The sequence below is a fragment of the Zeus faber genome, assembly GCF_960531495.2.
Source record: "Zeus faber genome assembly, chromosome: 13".
Classification (NCBI taxonomy): Eukaryota; Metazoa; Chordata; class Actinopteri; order Zeiformes; family Zeidae; genus Zeus; species Zeus faber.
In genome coordinates this window covers 19,710,114-19,730,187 of record NC_137198.1, presented here as the reverse complement: position 1 = coordinate 19,730,187, position 20,074 = coordinate 19,710,114, and the positions used below count along the sequence as shown (strand labels likewise).

Genomic DNA, 20,074 nt, shown 5'->3' with positions numbered 1-20,074 from the left:
CCCGCCTTGAGAAATCCCAGGATGGTGAATTGAGACGTTTGTGGAACTGCCCCCTATTAAGGAGCCAATTGTTGCGAGGTTCTCCCCCGTTGGAGAGAGTACCTCTGCAGGCTCCTGAGGTCCAGGCGCTCACTTTCCACAGGGGGAGGCTGCGAGGAGGCTGCGCTGCAAACCTTTCTCTGCTCACTTTCATTTTTCATTCTTTGCTGTCGATTAGGTGAGTGGAATGAAGTCGTACAACACTTGCCTTTACTTGTCTGCTTGTCCACTTGCAAGGATAACTTCATATAAGATTTCTACAACAACAAAAAACAAAAAAAAAAATCAAAATCCTAAATATTCCTTCTGCGTTTTCACCGCTTATTTTGCAATAACGTGATTATTGATGGGAATTAAAATGATTTATTTTTCCATTGAAAATGTTTTTAATAATCCACCACTTTTGTCGAAGTGTAACTTTGTAGACTATATCGTTTTATTATTTTTACATCATCTTGTTACAAATTGACTGCAGAGATGGACAGAAAGATAATAATTATTATTTTTCAAGATATTTCCTTAAAGTGCTCCGATGGACTGCGTTTATCAGTCAAAGTTATACGTTATTCAATGTATTTAACATGTACTAATTGACATTTGGAAGTTTTTGAACATGTACTTGCTGATATTTTGATTCATGTACATTTTCTGAATTGTGGCTGTGTTACGCACCTCCGTGCACTAGGAGGGGTGCAGTGCCCATAGTAAGAAGATGTCAATTCATTTATTTTAATATTATTTTTTTTTTATTTTCCTTCCCTATATATAGACCTATGTATTTGGAGAGAGGGAATCAAACAATTTATTTTTAATAATTAAAATAATAATTAAATCGTAATTTAATTATTATTTTAATTTGATAATTCATTTTAATGATTTTAGCAGTAACTACAAAAACTAAGCCAGTAGATACGGAACTAGGAAAACTGTATAACTGTGTATCTGTCAAAACTCAAAGACACTTTTCCCCCTCTCTCCGTTGGCTTTTTCTTTCCCCAGGTCGATTCATGCGCTGCTGACCCCAAAAGTCTAAAAATGAAGATAGGGCTATCACTAGCCACGGCTGCCTTTGTGGCGGCTCTGCTCTGCTGCGTCGAGGCTCAAGGTAAATCTGACCATCACTCACTTTCCCTCTCTCTCTCTCTCCCTCCTTCTCTCTCCCCCCTCTCTCTCTCTCTCTCTACTCCCTATGATGTCCCTGAAGTTACAGGAATTAGCCAGAGAGAGAAATCACATGAAAATGCTGCAGAAAGAGTCCTGTATTCCTAAATTGAATAAAGTCATTCCCAGGTTCACGTGTATGCTATTTTTATTTGTGCACATCGAAATCGACTTACTTTTCTGATTTTTTTGTTGGTTTGGTTTTTTTTTCGGTTTTTTTTTTTCGTTTTTTTGTTTTCAAAATCCTAATGATGCTTGTACTTGAAACCCTTCTCCCCCCCCCACCCCCACTCCTATGTTTTGCTAGACATCTAGATTGATTATGTAAAATCTTACTTGTTTATCTGTGGAGTGTTATCTCCAAGAAGTAGTCCTACTTACTATACTGGTGCGAATTTGATAGATATCAGGCATAACATGTAAGTTCGATGAAGACTTTGAATCCTATGTCCTGTTTTTGAACAGCAAATATTCTTGATTGTATGTTCGTGTTTGCCGCTTCGATCAGGGTTTTGTATGGTTTTATAACACCGCTTCAAGTCATTTGCTTTAAATATGCTCTTGAATTCAACAAAATTTGCGGCAGGTCGTTGTAAAACCATATATTTCCACAGGTCACACATATGTACGCTTTATTCTGAAAGTTATTGATTCAAGTTGTTGCATTTTTAGTGTAAGTAGAAAAAGCCACCTGCTTTCATCAAATACGCGAAAGACTTATTAAAGCAGTGTTGATGTAACACAATTGCTAATAGAGCGATAATAATCTGTTAACGCTTTCTGTCAAAATGTGATTTTTATCCGTGAACATTTTTCCATCCAAATACTGGGGGAAAAAAACGAAAAAAACTGGAAATGTAGAATGGAAAGTTCTCAATTCTTTTATTCCTCACTCCTTTGAAAGCTTCCCGTTATGGAGGGAGGGGGGGAGGGAGGGGAGGGCTACGTCACGCCGAGCTCCCATATATCTCCACTAAGGGAATGGAAAGATGTAATACGAGAATCGCACAAAAAAAAAAAGAATCCTCAGACAGCGCAAGAAAAGAGAGGAAAAAAAACAAAAAAAAAAACAAAGAGCCTTTTCTCGGAGGCTTTTCGCTTTTTTTTCTTTTTTTTTTTTTTTTTTTTTTTTTTCAATTTATTTATTTTTTTCCAGCCCAAAACGCTGAGTTGCACTTCCATATGGAAAGTTAATATGCAGTAATGTTTAATGTCAGCACATGTTGTGGAATGAATCTGGCATGTGTCCTGGCCGCTGTGGGAGAGTGGGAGCTCTTTCCTGTGCTCCTGGCAGCGCTTCACACCAGGATGGCTGGCTGGCAGGCGGGCCAGATGAATGGAGACCCGGGTTGCTCACACAACGGTAGCCAGACTCCGGGGAAAGGGGGCCGGGCGCCGAAACGCGCTCCTTTACCAGCCAATTGTCCTATAAATATACCTGACGGGGAGACCTCGCTCCATCCGAGATGCTGGACGCTGTTATCCCGACGATATCGCGTCCGTTTCCGAAGAGCTTTATTGACCCTAGAAAAGAAATAGAAAGTCGCTCCCGTGGAGCTCGATTCGGGGCCGACGTATTTCTTTCCGATGGTTTTTTTTATTTATTTTTTTTATCCGCCTCGCCTCTTTTTACGCAGACACCTAGCACACACACACACACACACACACACACACACACACACACACGCACACGCACAAACACACGCACACACTTCCCCCTTTGACAACACGTCAAACTGCATTTGGCGTTGGAGATGAGTTCTGGAAGAGAAATGAGGGGGGAGACCGGCCCATCCGGGCTCCTAAAATTGATGTGCCGCAGGTTGGTGATCCTCCAATCCCAGCTCCTGATTTGTTTTCGTCAGCGGGCTCGGGGTCCTGTTTGTCATCTGCCTGTGCATTCAGTGTCTCCCCAGCTATGGCTTCCTACCCAACAAGTGTATTTCACAATGATATTCTCGCATTCCCCCGTGCACCCGACCCCTGCAACTGGCATGCGCTTCTACAGTCAAGGTCTCCGCCGAGAGGCCCGTGCATGGATGCTTTAGGAATAGCGCCAGCGGACGTACCAAAATGTACCTTAAAGGTCCTTAAAGGTACATTTATACCTTTCTTTCTGAGTGTCACCCAGTCCATTTATATGGCCCTTTATCAGTTACAGCCTTTTTAAACCACAACTGCATGATCATCTGACAGTGCCACCAGGCTATCCGGCTTCCACCAGTTTTCATCTAGAAATGGAAATGACTACTCATACTTATAACTTTTTAAACACAATTAATGAATAATTAATTATTATTATGAATAATTAATTATTCGGTAATGCCGTTTCATGGTTCTGGCGTCTCATTTTAAAGGTGCAGTGTGTAGAATTTACAGAACGGACTTGGCACAAATGGAATATAATATTCACAAGTATGTTTTAATTAGTGTATAATTCCATGACAATAATAATCGTTGCGTTTTTGTTGCCTTAGAATGAGCGGTTTTACATCCTGTACGCTTCCGTACGCTTCAACGGAGGCCGCCATGGGCCACCGCCGTGTTCCTTCTACAGTAGCCCTGAACGGACAAACCAAACACTGGCTCTAGACTGGGCCATTTGTTGCAAGTTTGGCGGCCCCGGTCGCTTCCAGGGAGGCCGCCATGCTGCACCGCCATGGCTGCGGTCTGCAACCTCACCGCTAGATGCCACTAAATTATACACACCGCACTTTTAATTCCCCAAACTAATCAACTAATATTAACGTCATTTAGGTTATTAACATATCACAATACTAATAAGTAGTCGGCCTTGTTTGGAATATTTGCATTATTTTCTTTTGGTTATCGTATAAGCAGAAGTCAATTTATATTTAATCAGTTGACCAGTTATACATTAATATACATTAATGGAGATTGAATATAAATGGAAGACATTAAAAAGCATGCTAAAAAATAATCCAACTTCTTTAAAAATACCTTTTTTTTTTCTTTTAAACCACAAGCTACTAACACCCCTCCCCTTTTTCAAACGTAGTTTGAACTTTTCTGCCTGCACGGAGGAATATCATTCTAAAATACAGTTTGTCATCTCTGTCTGTGTGGTCCCCACTGTACATGAAAGCCACTGTCCAGTCAAAGTTGTTGATGCCAAACAACTTTCTCATGTACACCGTGCATGATCCAGTTCAGCGCCGTGCGCGGACGCTCATTCCGGCTCGTGTTGTACTGTTTACTTTTTTTCGTCGTTAAATGTACACCGGTCTTTTAAAGATCACCCGAAAAAACACCCTTCTCCACTGATCGATCATACCCCAGCTAGCCTGGCGTCGCTTAAAGCTTTCTCATGCCACGAAAAGAAAGTACACAAGAGTCTCCGTTGACGAATTGTGTATTCTTTTGAGAGGTTTGCAATGGATACGTGTGCCAAGGACTTGTGTAAAGAGCATTATCCTTTTTTTTCTTTTTATTTTATTTTTTTATTTTTATTTTTTTACACCTTTACATCTTCAGATTTTTGTTGGGACATGTTTATATACTCTGTATATATAACATGAGAGCTAATGGTAGAATACTTTTTCAACTACTGGCAACTTTGATTCCATTGTATAATCAATACCGTGACTGTTGAGATTTTTTAAATTCTGTGATCGACACCGTTACCAGAGTCCCATTATTCGTTTCTTTTGGAAGGGCGGGGATGGTTATGCGACAAGGGCATGTGTTGTGTGTGCACTCAGCATGTGTTGAATGGTTCACTTAATGTTTGCACTCTGGTCAAGTTTGTTTGAAGTCGTGCACACGATGTGTATTCCGGTGCTTGAGTTGCCGGGGCCGTCTCGGTTCTTCAGCAACTCAAACAAATGCCATTTTGCCACCCCCCCCCCCATCCTGTGAAATGGCGTCTCACCTCCTCCGTGTCGTCACGTGTTCTTTATTTGTCGCGTCTTTTTCGCAAACGGATGTTAGGTCCATTTGTCTGTCCCCAACAACGAGCAATGTCCAGCTTCAGTCATGAAGTGTTTGTCGTTGGGATCAATGTGAATGCCTCGTTGTAAAAAACGCACCTTTTTTGTGCCCTTTTGCCAGAAAAATACAAGTTGATACATATCGTATGTTCTTCGCTGGGGTTTAACATTTGTTCCTTATCTTGTTCGCAGTGGAACCCCCCTCAAATTTGAAATTCACAATTCTAAATGAGAACACAGTGCAAATGTCTTGGACGAGACCCTCATCGAGGATAGAGGGCTACAGAATACAAGTAATCTCAGACACAGGTTGGTACCACTTTTCCCATTCCTTGAGAGGAAATCCCTCGACGATTTACGGTCACCCTCGTGCTTGATGAGAGTGCTATTCCCGAAACTGGCCGCCTTCGATTCTTCACCACCGCCTCTGCTCCCTCTCCAAGACGAACCGGCCAGAGAGCTAAGTCTCCCTTCTACCGCCACTAAGACCTCCATCACTGACCTGACTCCTGACTTGGACTACTCAGTGTCAATAAACTCCTACGATGGCGCTGACGAAAGCATCACCATTTATGGGCAACTAACCAGTGAGTATGCCATCCATGTGTTGGGTTTGGGTTAGAATGTCAAGATATTCAAGATGCAAGAGGTTATTTGTCACATACATGTACATACGGTCATACATATACAGTATATACACTCTAACTTATGGGGATGCGGTCAGGACAGGTCTTGGATCCATTCCACTGGAAGGTATTTCTACGTCTTTCTATTGAGATGGTCAGAAAATACAAGGGAACAATAACAGGACTAATACAGATAGTCGTACTATTTCCAACTGAAACGAGGGGCGTTCTCATTGAACGCAACCCCAAACCCATCAACATTCCCTTCAGTCGCGAGAGAAAAGGAGTGAAAGGAGTCGAGAGACATCACATCTGTTCATTGAAGATGAACTCGCTCGCTGTTTACAGATAACGTAGCGGAACGCAATGTGCGTGCGGATGATTTTGATTCCATCGAGCGGCTTTTTTTTATGATGTGTCGATTCTTTTCCACTGTGAAAAAAAAAAGCGCACAGCGGCTGCTAACTTGTGCTGGTGTTTCCTGTGTTTTTGCAGTCCAGTCCAGTAACACCAGTGGAAGGGTCAGGAGGCCACAGACAGATGCAATCAGTGAGTGTGTTTACCGTTCTGTCAAGGCAAATTCTGCCCCGGCTGTGTCCCGAGGCCTGTCCACCAGCTTTTCCAGTTTCATAAAGGTTTTGTTTTTCCATGGGAGTTCGGTCAATTATTTCAATATATATCTTTGTTGTTTTTTTTTTTGTTTTTTTTTGTCCGGAATCATTTGCACAAGTCCTACATTCTGCTCCGTGCTGAGCTGTCGCCGGGAAAGCAGACGGTGGCTGGGAACGCACGCATTATTTCCCTTAATTGAAACCAGTTCAGAGAGGAAGGCTCGAAGCGAGGAGACAGGGGTTCTATTATGAGTCATGGAGGGAGGGGAGGGGAGGGGGGGAGGGGAGGAGAGGAGGGGGTAAATGTAATCCCAAGTAGTGTTAATGACGTCATTTTCTTGTCACCTTGCAGTTGGTTTTGTCTTTTTGATTGCTGAAAGGTGTGGAAATGAAAGCTTGGTGGGAAATCTGTTTTTTTTAATTATTCAAATAAGCTAAGTCTTCAGCTCCTGTTGGGTAGTCCAGTCTGTGGTAGGCAACAGGAAAACAGTTTAACTTTTTCCCCTCGCTGTGTTGATATCTCTGCTGGAAATTGGGCCCCGATCGTCCAAAAACCTAATTTCTCATGGAGCCTCTTTCATAACTAGCGTTGATGCCTTCGCATTGAACTAATGTCTGAGTATTTGCAAGGAACCCATATTTGTGAGGATAATACCTGAGGATTAGAAGATGTGAGGAACAGAATTTTAGAGTCAAGGAGACCCCGAGGATGAAGGATTTGAGTCTGTTCATCGTAACCGGCCAATTATTTCAATAGTCATACCAAATGTTCCGGAAAATTTCATCTGTTATTTAAAGGCCACCAGGTTTTTGAAAGCATAAAAACCAAACATCGCTGCTGAAAGCTTTACTGATTGTTTGGTCTATAAAGCCAGATGTTTGTCTCTGTCCCCTGGAATGACTCTACCAGCCCACTGTTTGGCACAGGTCTTCTTGGGTGGATATTCCCTTTGATGTGAGAAGGGAGGATGTGAGTCATCCAACTTTCTGTCAGGGATTCGATTTTTATTTAGGCTGCAGAGTGAGTGTGTTGAAGACCCACTTTCCAGTCCAAGTCCAAGGTGTTGCAGCCATACCTTGGCACTTCTGATCTCATAGGGTTATATAGCGGCGACCGAACAGCAAGCTGTGCTCCTGACACAGATGGTCTGCTTGCCTTCATGTCATCTTCATGTCAGGGGAGCTTAGCCCAAAGGTCCATCAAGCACTTGGCCTTGGATCAAGGACCTCACGTGTTCACTTATTACTATACTATGACAATTTAAATACCTGTATGGCTCCCATTGCGTTATTTGACTGTTTTGCTTTCTCTATCCCTGAAACCACCTGTCTCCAGAGTGCTCGGTCAGTGCGATAGCTGACTTGGTGTTTCTGGTGGATGGATCATGGAGCGTGGGCAGGGACAACTTCAAGCACATCCGCAGCTTCATCGCTGCCATGGCGGGGGCTTTCGATATTGGCGAGGACAAGACCCGAGTGTCCGTGGTCCAATACAGCACCGACACCCGCACGGAGTTCCCCCTCAACTTCTACACAAAGAGGGGAGATCTGCTCAGAGCCATCACCACACTGCCATACAAGGGAGGAAATACAATGACAGGTAAAGCATTGATTAGAGATCAGGGCCAGTTACGGCAACGTCCGATCACACTCAATCATAATGGACTTATTTATATGAAGTAGTTTTTTCCATTTTCTCACAAGCGTCCATAAATCAGAGATGCAGGGCAGCTGTATATATAAACGTATAGCCCTGGAAAGGTAATTTTATGTCGATTTACCATTTTAATCTGCTTTATGAATTATTTATTTGAATATGGTTTCTGTTTGAAGGTGATGCCATAGACCACCTCCTGAAAAACATTTTCACGGAGGCGGCTGGTGCCAGGAAAACTTTTCCAAAGGTGGCTATGATCATCACTGACGGAAAATCCCAGGACCCAGTGGAGGAGAATGCAAGGAGACTCAGGAACATTGGAGTGGAAACATTTGTTCTAGGTAGGTTTTATTCTAAAATGTTTGGAACTCTCTTCCAGGTTAAATGTCTTTCTGCGCTTCTAAACGGCTTTATTTATTTGAACACACATTCTTCTTTCCAATTGTTGAATTTCGCATTTGTTTTTTTTTTTAGGCATCAAAGGAGCAGATGAGGACGAGCTGAGGGAGATTGCCTCCACACCTTACAGCAAACACGTGTACAACGTGCCCAATTTTGACATGATCCAAGAGGTGCAGAAGAAGATCATCATGGAGGTGTGCTCCGGTGTTGATGACCAGCTCAGCTCTCTGGTCAGCGGAGAAGAAAGTAAGCTTATTTAGCATCTACCTATTACCATCAGACTCAATAGATTCTCGAACCCGCACCCCAACTATCACATTCCATAATAAATCTCTTTTCCTGTATGTACTATGTCTATGTTCCAGTGGTGGAGCCGGCCTCTAACCTGCAGGTGACAGAGATTGCCTCCAAGTCCATGAGGGTGACCTGGGACACCTCCCTGGGTGATATCTCAGGCTACAAACTCACCCTCATCCCAATGCTCGCCGGCATGAAACGCCAAGAGCTGTACATTGGGCCCACACAGACCTCCATCAACGTTCGTGACCTGTCACCGGAGACAGAGTACGAGATAACTCTGTATGCCTTGAAGGGTCTCACCCCCAGCGAGCCTGTTGTGGCCATGGAGAAGACTCAACCTGTCAAAGTGTCCACAGGTAAAAAAAAAACGCTCACGGGGGGGATTTTTCCGAATTTTATCCTCTTCTCCAGAAAGTCCTACGCGCGCTCTTACTCGCGGACATATAGGGCTGTGTTCCAATTCTATGTTATTTCTACTGAACTGGTACCCCTACCCCTAACTCACTACTCTTGCCAATGAGCGATAGGAAATGAGCAAGTGTTGAAATGAGAAAGGCAGGCTCCTTTGGCGTCATTCAATTACAATCAATCATGGAAGTTGGAATCTATGAAGAATGAATGACACAATTGCCCTGCAGCCAATCTTTTTTTTTTCCCTTCCATGGTTATTGTATGCTTCTATTAACGCTTATGAATGGGCGTCTCCATACTCTGCACATCACTGAAAACATCTCCAAAACACTTGTATTTTACCCATAATCTGCTTTGGAGGCTGGTTTAAGCCGCTTTACTACTACAGATCAGAGAGAAGACTGTTTTGGCATATGGACTAAAACATCTAGACATTTTTTGTGTTTTTGGGACAAAGCCACACCTTTCGTTTTTGTTTTCAACATGGGGACAAAAGAATATCTGTACATAACCAATGATTTCCTCTCTTTTCCCAGAATGCTCACTGGAAGTTGATGTCCAGGCTGATGTGGTCCTCTTGGTCGATGGTTCTTACAGTATTGGATTACAAAATTTTGCTAAGGTCCGCGCATTTCTGGAGGTCCTAGTAAGCTCTTTTGACATCGGCCCCAACAAGGTACAGATCAGCTTGGTCCAGTACAGCCGCGACCCCCACACAGAGTTTGCACTCAATACCCACCATGATATGAACGCCGTGGTCAAAGCCGTGCGCACCTTCCCCTACCGTGGAGGCTCCACCAACACAGGGAAAGCCATGAGTTATGTTAGGGAGAAGATCTTTGTTCCCAACCGTGGGGCACGGCAGAACGTCCCGCGAGTCATGGTCCTGATCACAGATGGAAAATCCTCGGACTCTTTCAAGGACGCAGCTACCAAGCTGAGGAATGTTGACGTGGAGATCTTCGCTGTTGGTGTCAAGGACGCCGTCAGGTCAGAGCTGGAAGCCATCGCTAACCCACCGGCTGCCAGTCATGTCTTTGAGGTGGAAGATTTTGATGCCTTCCAGAGGATTTCCAAGGAGCTGACTCAGTCCATATGTTTGAGGATAGAGCAAGAGTTGCTGAACATCAAGAAGAGGAGTAAGTAGGATTATATCATGGTCGTTATAACCCATTCTTTATCTACACAGAATGCCCAAAACAAATTTGCTGATTCTATGGGTGATGGATGATTTCTATTTCCTCATGTTGGAACCTTCTTGGAGGTCCATAATTCTGAACATTGTATATCACATCGCTCCTTGGAAAGTAGTGTTTCTACATGTCAAATAAAATGGACACAACTCTCAGAGGCAGTAGAATAACAGCTACTTGTTTACACAGTGGTGGCATGACATCACTCCCCTAACTATGCTTCGTGGTACTGGGGCTTATAGTCTCAAATCTCAGAGAAATTGTTTCTTTAAAATAATATCCTGGGAACTTCAGAATTTGTTTTGGGCTTTTCTAAATTCACGCAGTATGCTACGAGGGAGCAGTAGTCAAAAGGCAATAAATTGAACAAAGCTGCAAATGAATACATTAATGTACAGTTTTATGTTGCACGCTGAAAAAAAACACAGTACTGACAGAACATGCCAACATGCTTTGGACCAATGCAATGGCTTCAGTGACAAACACACTCTTACATCTGATTGTTGGTATGCAGGTCTACTTCCACCCCAAAACTTGGAGTTCTCTGAAGTAACATCCAGAAGCTTCCGTTCTACCTGGACAGCACCATCCATCGCCGGTGTCCTGTCCTACCTGGTGCGCTTCCGTAAGGCCGAAGACGTTACTGGAGACTATATCTCCATGGCAGTGGCCAGTGACACCACTACAGCTGTATTGCCCAACCTCTTTCCACTCACCGCCTATGAGGTCAACGTCTTTGCCCAGTATCAAAAAGGAGACAGTTTCCCTTTAACGGGTGAAGAGACCACTCTCGAAGGTAAGGGGAATTTCTGGACTTTCAGTGAGTTCATTGTAATACATATTTATTATTAGAAAATCCTTACAACTGCCATTGTGTTTACTGGAGAGATTGGCTCACCAAGTTGCACCATAATATTCAACACAATTGATGTGGTCCAACACCTGTCTGAGGAGTTCTATTTCCCATTTCAGAACAAGGAAGTGTGCGAAACCTAAAGGTGACAGAGGAGACGACAAACAGCTTCCGGGTGTCGTGGAAGGCTGCCCCGGGTGCAGTTTTACGATACCGAGTGTCCTATGTTCCCGTGAGCGGGGCAGGCGAGATGTTGCAGGCTCAGACAAATGGACCTGAGACCACCATAGTTCTCCATGAGCTTTTCCCCATCACTACCTACCGTGTGTCTGTGTCTGCTGAGTATCCCACTGGCGTTGGGGAGGAGATGCAGGTCGAAGGCACCACTAAAGAAGGTCAGCCAACGTGGTTAAAACAGTGGCTATATTGTTTTCGGCAAGCATCTCACTACTAGTTTTCTATAAACAGTTGTCTCATGACACTTTGTTTTCTTCCAGTCCGTGGATCTCCGCGTGACCTCCGTGTTTTTGACGAGACAATATCCACAATGAAACTGTCATGGCAAGCCGCTCCTGGAAATGTCGTGCAATACCGCATCTCTTACAAGCCCGCTGATGGCGGCGAACGGAAGGAGATAACTGTGAAGGGAGATACCACCGAGGTTTCCCTCAAGAAACTCCAAGCAGCCACTGAGTATGAGCTATTTGTCAGCGCCAGCTACTCCACCGGTTTGGGCGATCCACTTCTTGGCACAGGAACCACTTTGGAAGGTAAGTGTGGCAATCACATATTCATTTACGTGTAGAAAATTCATTTGCTCATCAAGAGCCTCTGATATTGTCAGGGTTCCGTGTCAGTCGTTGCTGCCTTGTTCTACATGCCTTGACATCGCACAGGTGGTGATCTTTGGAGTATTGGTCAGGAAGTGAAAATATTAGCTCCCAATTGGTTGGACAACAGTTGGTTGAGTATGTAGGCTATATGGTGAGAAATGCTCTTTATGTAATTCCTCTGGCACTGACGCAGGGAATGTAGATTACCCTTTACTGCCAATGAAGCCAGTGCAAAGGAAATGGGCGAGAGAAGCTTGTAAACCTAAAAGAAACTCCTGAAATGGCTTACAACAGGCCTACAGAGCCACATGCAAGGCTGCCTATCTCATTCAGAGACTTTACTTTTCCATCCTTGATCCTCCACACCCCCAAACTTTACAGTGGTTTATGTGACATATGGGGAATGTTTCCGTGTAATAAACCTCAGTTATTTGTTATTGCTTAATTGTAGCTATGTGACTATGGGTTTCTACGGATCTGTCACTGTTCTTAATGTTTTACTTCCTATGTCTGAGGTTAAACCTCTTGTTCTGTACAGTTTTAACAGTGGCGCCTACCTCTAGGTGCAATTGAGGATAAAGCGCATCTATTTTTCTAACTGTTGAGCATTTCAGGACTCACTGCGGGATCCAGAGCAAAGGGCCCTCCCCTTGCTCTGGCTTACAGCTTGGGATCACACCAGGGTGCCATGCAGTTAGAGGGGAGGGAGGTGCTAGCTTTTAGGCCTGCCCAACAACAATAAATGCACTATTTTTTTTTCAGAAAAGAATGTATCTCCTACTCAACCAGATGTGGTAACTCACAGGTTGATCACCCCAACCGGATAATTTGATCGCTGTCGGAACAAAGGACACTGTTTGATTTTAGTCATTCAGTAAAAGCCAAAACCAGACCCTGTGGTGATTAGTAATTGATTGTTTACTTTAGAGTTTAGAGATTGTTGTCACAAGGTGGGTTGACCAGAACCATTCCCTCAAAGGAAACGGACCAAATTGAAAAATAGTGGCAATGACAAGCAATTTTTGTGAGCTCGTTTGTTTCTGGGGTTTTTTTCTAAGTGGGAGTGGATGTTTATTTAGAAATGATAATATGTTGTAATTTCGAATTTGGTCTTGTTCAACTTATGTTGAAATCAAAGCAATGCTCTGGTTGTTCTTTCCTTGTTTCACAACCCTTACTTCAAGCCCAGCTGAATCTGAACAGTGGCAGTAGGTGCTGAATGAATTCTTTCTGAAAAAGCACTTTGAGCCCACCAACACACTAAACAATTTTATTCATCATAATGGCAAGAGTGGAGTCCTTGTTCCTGAATGCCCTGCCCCTGCACCGTTGGCAGGATCGACGGTCCCTGGTGGCATAACATTTATAGCCGATCTCAATGATCTGTGCATTTTCATGCATGGGGTGACTTGTGCTGCCTTTCTTAATCTACATTTTAATCACATTTTTTTGGTGTTGTTGTCTCTTCATTTGACAAATGGCTTTGTTTCGTTGGTAAGGTAGATCTGTGTAAGCATCGGCAACACACCCTCACAGGAAAAGCTAGACCAGCTCTGTGCTCCGTGACAAAGCACTTTGTTTAGCTACCATGATTAGACCACGGCAGCGTGACGTCAGTCCACCTCAACACTGATCTCATTGTTTTGAGTGCCACAATTTTGAGTGACCCTCTGTGAAATTGCTCATGGAGGCAAATATTTCACAGGGGAAAATGGCTCACACAATCACATCATTTGTAGCTAAGCTTGGACTGTGGTCAATATGGAGGCCTTGGATGCGATACGCTACATCACATCCGGCTCAGATGCGTAGGTTGATGGAAACCGTTGCACCTCCAGGAATGGGAGTGCCTAATTGTTGAGATATGCCCAAAATGTTCCCACATAGCGGCATGGTGAGAATAGCTAGTTGACAACACGTGGAGGGAGTTTTCTGAAATCCACGGTGCAAGAGCTGGCTCGTCCCAGAACTGTCCGCCCATCATCCTTAAGGGAAGGGGGGGAGGCAGAGACTGGCAGGAAGGCAGAGAGAAATGTTTTTAGGACACTATAATTTGTCTAGTGTCGTGTTGTTAAACATTAGGCTTAATATTTAAAGAGGAATTTCCTCACATGGTCGAAGTGGGATTAAGTGGAAATTGTTCTTAGTCATGAATGCTGTTGGAATATCCTCATTCAGAATGTTTCAAGCTATTGAAAAGCTATGGAAATTCACTTCAATGGTTTTATTCAGCATGTCATGTTTTTATAGCAATTGAGTTTTGTGTGCATTTCTGTAGTCCAGATACATGCACTCTCCATTTCCATAATGCATTAAGGATTGTGAAAGTGGCAACGCAGCACCAGGTGAAATCACAGACGCTTAGTTTGATTTATTTCCCCACTCGCACTGATGTGTTTGGACCCGTGACTTAAGGGGCAATGCCAGGCTCATTCAGACTGGCAGTGGCAGTCTGTTTTTCTTTACCACTGTATGGTTTGTAGTTCCTTTGAGGTCAAGGGTGGAGAGGACGCCTCTGGCGTCTGGATAGGGAACTCTTCATCTCCTCAGGCTCAGATGTGCATTTTGTTGAACCAAGAGCAATAAAATGAGAGAAGTAGAGGTTTGAGAGCCAGTGCTGAAATGGCACTTTGAAAGAGCTGTTGATTTCCTGAGAGTGATTTTTGGAGCGGTTTATGGAAAAGGGCTGAATTAAATAAGACAGAGCTCAGTGTTTTTATTTTTTCTTCTTTTTTGCCTTTGGGTGTCTGTCTTATTTCATTTCTCCTTGTACTGAAGTAATTAAGCTTTAAGGCATCATGAAAAAAAGTGAGTTTTATAGAACATTACGTTGTTACTGTCAAATTCTTGAAGAGATTGCATTCACGATACATTGGTATTCTTCGGCACATTGATGTTTGTCAATTACTGTGGATAATTATGCTCTAATTAGGCTCCAGACATCTTGAACTGTGGATGTGACTGCCGTGTCAACACATGCTGATACAGTGTGGGTTTGGAAAAAAGCCATCGGGGCCTTTCGTAAAATGTTTGATATGGTCGCATCAAAAGCCCTAATTTGAGAGCAGGTTTCTTCTTGTAGGGTTTTGGTGATGCCGTGTCAGCCATATTGAGTACATAGTCCACATAGTAAGGAAACTCTTCAACACCACTTGTTGTCTATAAACCTAAAATAGGCTTTGCATGTTACACAGCAGGCATGGCAATGGTGCTGTTCATCTGAATGCCATGATCTCTGTGTGTATAAACGATTGATATTTGATGGAAAACTGCATAGTTTCCCTTCTAACTATCAGTGACCTCATTGTGGCTGTCAACACAAAATTGTCGCCCGGTGGCCCATGTGTTCCATGTGTGTGAACGTTACTTTTGGGTGAGGGACCTTGTCTTAGTTCTGCTTGTCTGCAGAAGTCATTACCCTTGATCCCAACCCCCTTGCCACAAGCTGCACAGCTGGCAAAATCTATCATTCTGTGCTGGTTGCTTGGCAAACCCAGCACTTTGGAGGGAGTGCATTGATGTTTACTCTGTCCTTTACTCTGACCTTAAGAGGTCCCTAAAAAAACAATGCTCTCATGGGCTGTCTGTTATGTGAACCGACCATCTCACTAACTCACTTATTCAGAATTTGCACCACCCAAATGTTGAATTCCCTCACTGATCATGTTGTGATTTGGTGTTGGTATTTAGGGACTATGAGGTTGATTTGGCTTTGATACCAAAAGCTGTGTGCGTGCTTGCGTGCCTGTCTGTCTGTCTGTCTGTCTGTCTGTCTGTCTGTCTGTCTGTCTGTCTGTCTGTCTGTCTGTGTGTGTGTGTGTGTGTGTGTGTGTGTGTGTGTGTGTGTGTGTGGGCGTGCGTGCGTGCGTGCGTGCGTGCGTGCGTGCGTGCGTGCGTGCGTGCGTGCGTGCGTGCGTGCGTGCGTGTGTTTCGATGCATCTCTTCAAAATGGTCCTGAAGACAAGATGAGTTGCGAAAGAAACCATCCCAACAGGGATATCCCAAACCGTCATCACGCTGCCGAGGGAGAGGGCCCTATACATTGCCTCAGGAAAGAACCAGCCCAGGGGGAAGAAAAAGAGAATGAGATGTTAACATCTGCAATTGTACCAAAACAGCACTTTTGCGGATCACGTTTCTCCCCTTTCAATGGAAAATGAAAGTGCTGCGGCTGTGTGATCTGTGATCGGTTTTGCAGAGGTTTTCCAGAAGCCTCTGGTCGTAGGGGGGAGTAAATCATGGTCTTCAAACACACCCTCAGGGGTTAAAGCGGAGACAGACAGATGATTGTTGTTGCTTTTATCGCTAGGCCTGTCCATCTTGTTCATTCTGTGTCTAGCCCACTTCCTCAAGCTTTCATGTCTCTGCATTAAAAATTTCAGCACAAATGATGTCCACTGGAACAAAGCAAAACATGAAGAAAAGTGATATATTTCGATAAACCCAGTCCAGCACAGCTGACATAGTGATTTGTTCTTTTTTCCATACTCCCTACACATACATATGATACCTTGTTTCAAGCGTACATCTTTTTCTTACACTGCCCTTCCTTCTAACCTTTATCCTGCAGAACTTGGCTCACCCAAAGACTTGGTGACCAGTGACGTCACAGACACCAGCTTCGCCGTGGCCTGGACAGCTGCACCGGGCAATGTCCGACACTACCGGCTCAGGTGGAAGTCTCTGTACTCCGAGGAGGTTGGGGAGAAGACGGTGCGAGGGGACACCACAGCCACAGTCCTGGAGGGTCTCACCCCGGAGACGCGTTACCAGGTTTCCGTCCACGCCGGCTACGGCCACGGGGAGGGGGAGCCGCTGGTAGGAGAGGAAACCACAGATGGTTAGTCACTTTAGCTCCCTAAATGCTTCCACCAGGCTCTTTACTTTAGCGGCGCTTCCTCCCTCCTTCACTTCTGTCTTCTCGCACCCTTTCTGCTTTTGCTCTCCGGCCACTTGCACCTTTCAATCTGCTCCCCTTCAACATTTATTGTTTTAAAATATACCCTCCGTTCATGTTTTCCCTGCTTACTGTCAACACGAAATGATGAGTTTCCGGATGTCTAACTTCCAGGCCTGTGCGGTTACTCCTCCAGCAAATGAAACTGCATGATTAGTTCGACAAAACAGATGAACACACAGGCATAAAAAAAGCATACCAATTCCAGTATTACAGTAAATATAATGAAACAGCATGTGGTGTCTGGAAGGAATAGGACAGCCGTTCCTTCTATGTCCAAACTAGGTCCACAATGATGCCTAAATGGCTGACTCAAGGGCCTGGAATGCTGGCTGAAACCTTGACTTTATTATCCTGAAGGCATCATAAGCGTAAACATTTTTAATTTGCCCCTTAAGCTCCAGGCATGTTGACAGAGGACACGAATATCTCATTACTGGCCCTATCTGGGGCAGTTTCAGAGTCATGAAACGAGGCTTTTTAAAAGGCTGCAAAGGGTAGCCCCCATTTTGGGTGTGATGTGGAAAAAAGCAGTCACAGCGTATTCTTTCAAAACTTAGTACGAACGTCATCGGCGTTCACCCTCGCCGCAGAGGTCATGGAGATGCTCTTGCAATTAGTGTGATATAAGTCTTGCGTATGTGCGTGTTACGTGTACATATGGAGGTGATGTAACGTCCAGCACACCTGCAAATAGTTATACACGGGAGATGCAGGACTCGGATAGAAGCTACTTTTATACTAAAATGAGAAAAGCACATGGAGCCAGAAACTCACTCCAATCGAGAGTTAATTTATCTGCCAGTTAGCGAGGTGGAATGTGCTAATGGAAAAATATGTCCAGCCGTCATTTATGTTTATTGATTCTGGCAAGCGGGATTGGTGCAATATACACCAAAAAACCACCCTTGAGGCAACACTGGAGGCACATATGGTTTATAACCACAATCCCTGTGCTCAGGCCTTTCCTCGCACCCACCACCTTAATTTTGTCATTCCCCTCTGCTAACCAGACATCGCAAGGTCGACCTTCGCTCAGCAACACACTAAAGTTTTGGATGCACTGCTTCTTTCCGTTCATAAAAACATCAAAACAAAACAAAAAGACTCCCTCTGAAGTCGAGCTGTCTAAATATTTTCCTCGGCTCCTTGGGAGGACTATGACAATTCACACTTGGCCTTTCCTGTCCAGAGTAAAACACTCGATGGAAACGCCATGGAAAAAAAGGGGCCCCTGCTGGGCTTTCTCAAACACAACGGTTGTCTGTGCCTGGCTCCTAAAAAACTGAACTGACTGAACGTGATCAGGTCACGAAAAAATCTGGTATGTTTCATGTATACTTGGAAATCAAGCTGCATTTGGGTGGTTTTGTCCTCACGGGCATTTGGAAACTGAACAGAAACACAGACGAAAACCTCTGAGGGAGTCAGGCGTGTTGCCGTTTACTTAACTCTGCAGCAGGACTGCATTGCGCTTATAATGGTCTAGTAGAAGTAAGTCTATAGGAAAGGGAGTGGGAATTTGGTGCTTATGGCCTGATAATTTACATTGTACACCAGCAAGGGTAGTCCATCTATCCATCTACATACCCATCCATCCATCTACCCATCCATCCATCCATCCATCCATTTCTCTGTCTGTTTATCTGTCCATCCATCTGTCTGTCTGTCTCTCTAACCGTCCATGCATCCATCCATCCATCCATCCACCTGTCTGTCCACCCATCATCCTTTCATCCATCCATCCATCTTCCCATCCATCCATCTACCCATCCATCCATCTTTCCATCTATCATCCATCCACCTATCCATTCATCCGTCCATCAATCCATCCGTCCATCCATCATCCATCCATCCATCCAACTACCCATCATCCATCTGTCCATCTATCATCCATCCATCCACCCATTCGTCCATACCTTCCGTCCCATTTATCCATCCCTTTGTCCCTTTCGATCCTCCCAGTCTCTGCTGCTGGCCGAGTGATCGTCGTGTCCGAGGAGACGGAGAAGAGCATGAGGGTGACGTGGCAGCCAGCGCCCGGCAATGTCGTCAACTACCGTGTGACATACAAGCCCCAAGAGGGCGGAAGGCAGCTGGCCGCCAAGGCGGCCGGCGGCACCACCACCACCGTCCTGAGGCGCCTCACGCCGCTCACCACCTACGATATCACGGTTCTGCCCGTCTATCGCCAGGGAGAGGGCAAGGCCAGGCAAGGAGAAGGAACAACGCGTACGTTGGAACCGTTATTCAAATTCTCAAAGACTTTATTTGCCTAATTCATGTCTCAGTTGATGAAAATTGCTTTTTTGATGCATTTTAGATGTCCATAAAGGAGAAAAATCGATCACATGGATTACCAGTATATAATTATATTATATTGGTAGATTGTCTTTGGTCCATCATTCATGTCCATTCATTCACTTTCATGTCCATCTCTCTCCCACTGCTAGTGTCACCTTACAAAGGACCCAGGAACCTCCAGACCTCCGAGCCCAGCAAGACGAGCTTCCGTGTGAGCTGGGACCCGGCTCCCGGGGACGTGAAGGGCTACAGAGTTAAATTCAACCCCTTAGGTGATGACATCGACCTCGGGGAGCTTCTGGTGGGCCCCTATGACAACACCGTGGTGCTGGAGGAATTAAGGTGTGTCCTCCGTGGGCCAAATCTTTGAACTATTTAGCGTTTGTCCTTTCCTTTCTTCCGTCTGTGATATATTGTTCGGCATGGTGATATTTCCTTAGGAATTGAAATGCAAAAATGTCATATTGAAGTGTACTACAGAAGAAAATAATAGATAGATAGGAAATAAAGGCATTTGTTCTGTCACACAGAGCCGGAACCAAGTACACAGTAAGTGTGTTTGGGATGTTTGATGGAGGAGAGAGTATGCCGCTGGCTGGTGAGGAAAAAACCACTCTCTCCGACGCCCCTGAGCCTCCTCCCTTTGAGGCAACAGGTAATGCCTCTTTTTAATCCATACTTAATCGTGTGATCAGAGACACTAAACATAGATATATACATCATGTATAAGTCGAAGGCAAACCAGAAGCCTGAACCTGTTTGGAGAAGCTGTTTCAA

The 20,074-nt window shown here is 44.4% G+C and overlaps 1 protein-coding gene across 17 annotated transcripts in view; it reads left to right on the top strand.

The window, feature by feature from the left end:
- The first annotated feature begins 124 nt into the window (after positions 1-124).
- col12a1a (collagen, type XII, alpha 1a) overlaps positions 125-20,074 on the top strand; it is a 72,028-nt gene continuing 52,078 nt past the window's right edge. For all 17 annotated transcript variants that reach the window (XM_080013035.1, XM_080013036.1, XM_080013034.1 and 14 more), the window contains exons 1-17: positions 125-217; positions 1,039-1,144; positions 5,343-5,459; positions 5,594-5,737; positions 6,272-6,325; positions 7,724-7,987; positions 8,221-8,385; positions 8,519-8,692; positions 8,812-9,102; positions 9,694-10,296; positions 10,865-11,146; positions 11,323-11,598; positions 11,701-11,973; positions 16,607-16,876; positions 18,959-19,225; positions 19,447-19,639; positions 19,828-19,952. In XM_080013035.1, the coding sequence (XP_079869161.1) occupies positions 1,075-1,144; positions 5,343-5,459; positions 5,594-5,737; positions 6,272-6,325; positions 7,724-7,987; positions 8,221-8,385; positions 8,519-8,692; positions 8,812-9,102; positions 9,694-10,296; positions 10,865-11,146; positions 11,323-11,598; positions 11,701-11,973; positions 16,607-16,876; positions 18,959-19,225; positions 19,447-19,639; positions 19,828-19,952 (3,568 nt within the window). In that variant the 5' untranslated portion in view covers positions 125-217; positions 1,039-1,074. The remainder of the gene's footprint in view (positions 218-1,038; positions 1,145-5,342; positions 5,460-5,593; positions 5,738-6,271; positions 6,326-7,723; positions 7,988-8,220; positions 8,386-8,518; positions 8,693-8,811; positions 9,103-9,693; positions 10,297-10,864; positions 11,147-11,322; positions 11,599-11,700; positions 11,974-16,606; positions 16,877-18,958; positions 19,226-19,446; positions 19,640-19,827; positions 19,953-20,074) is intronic.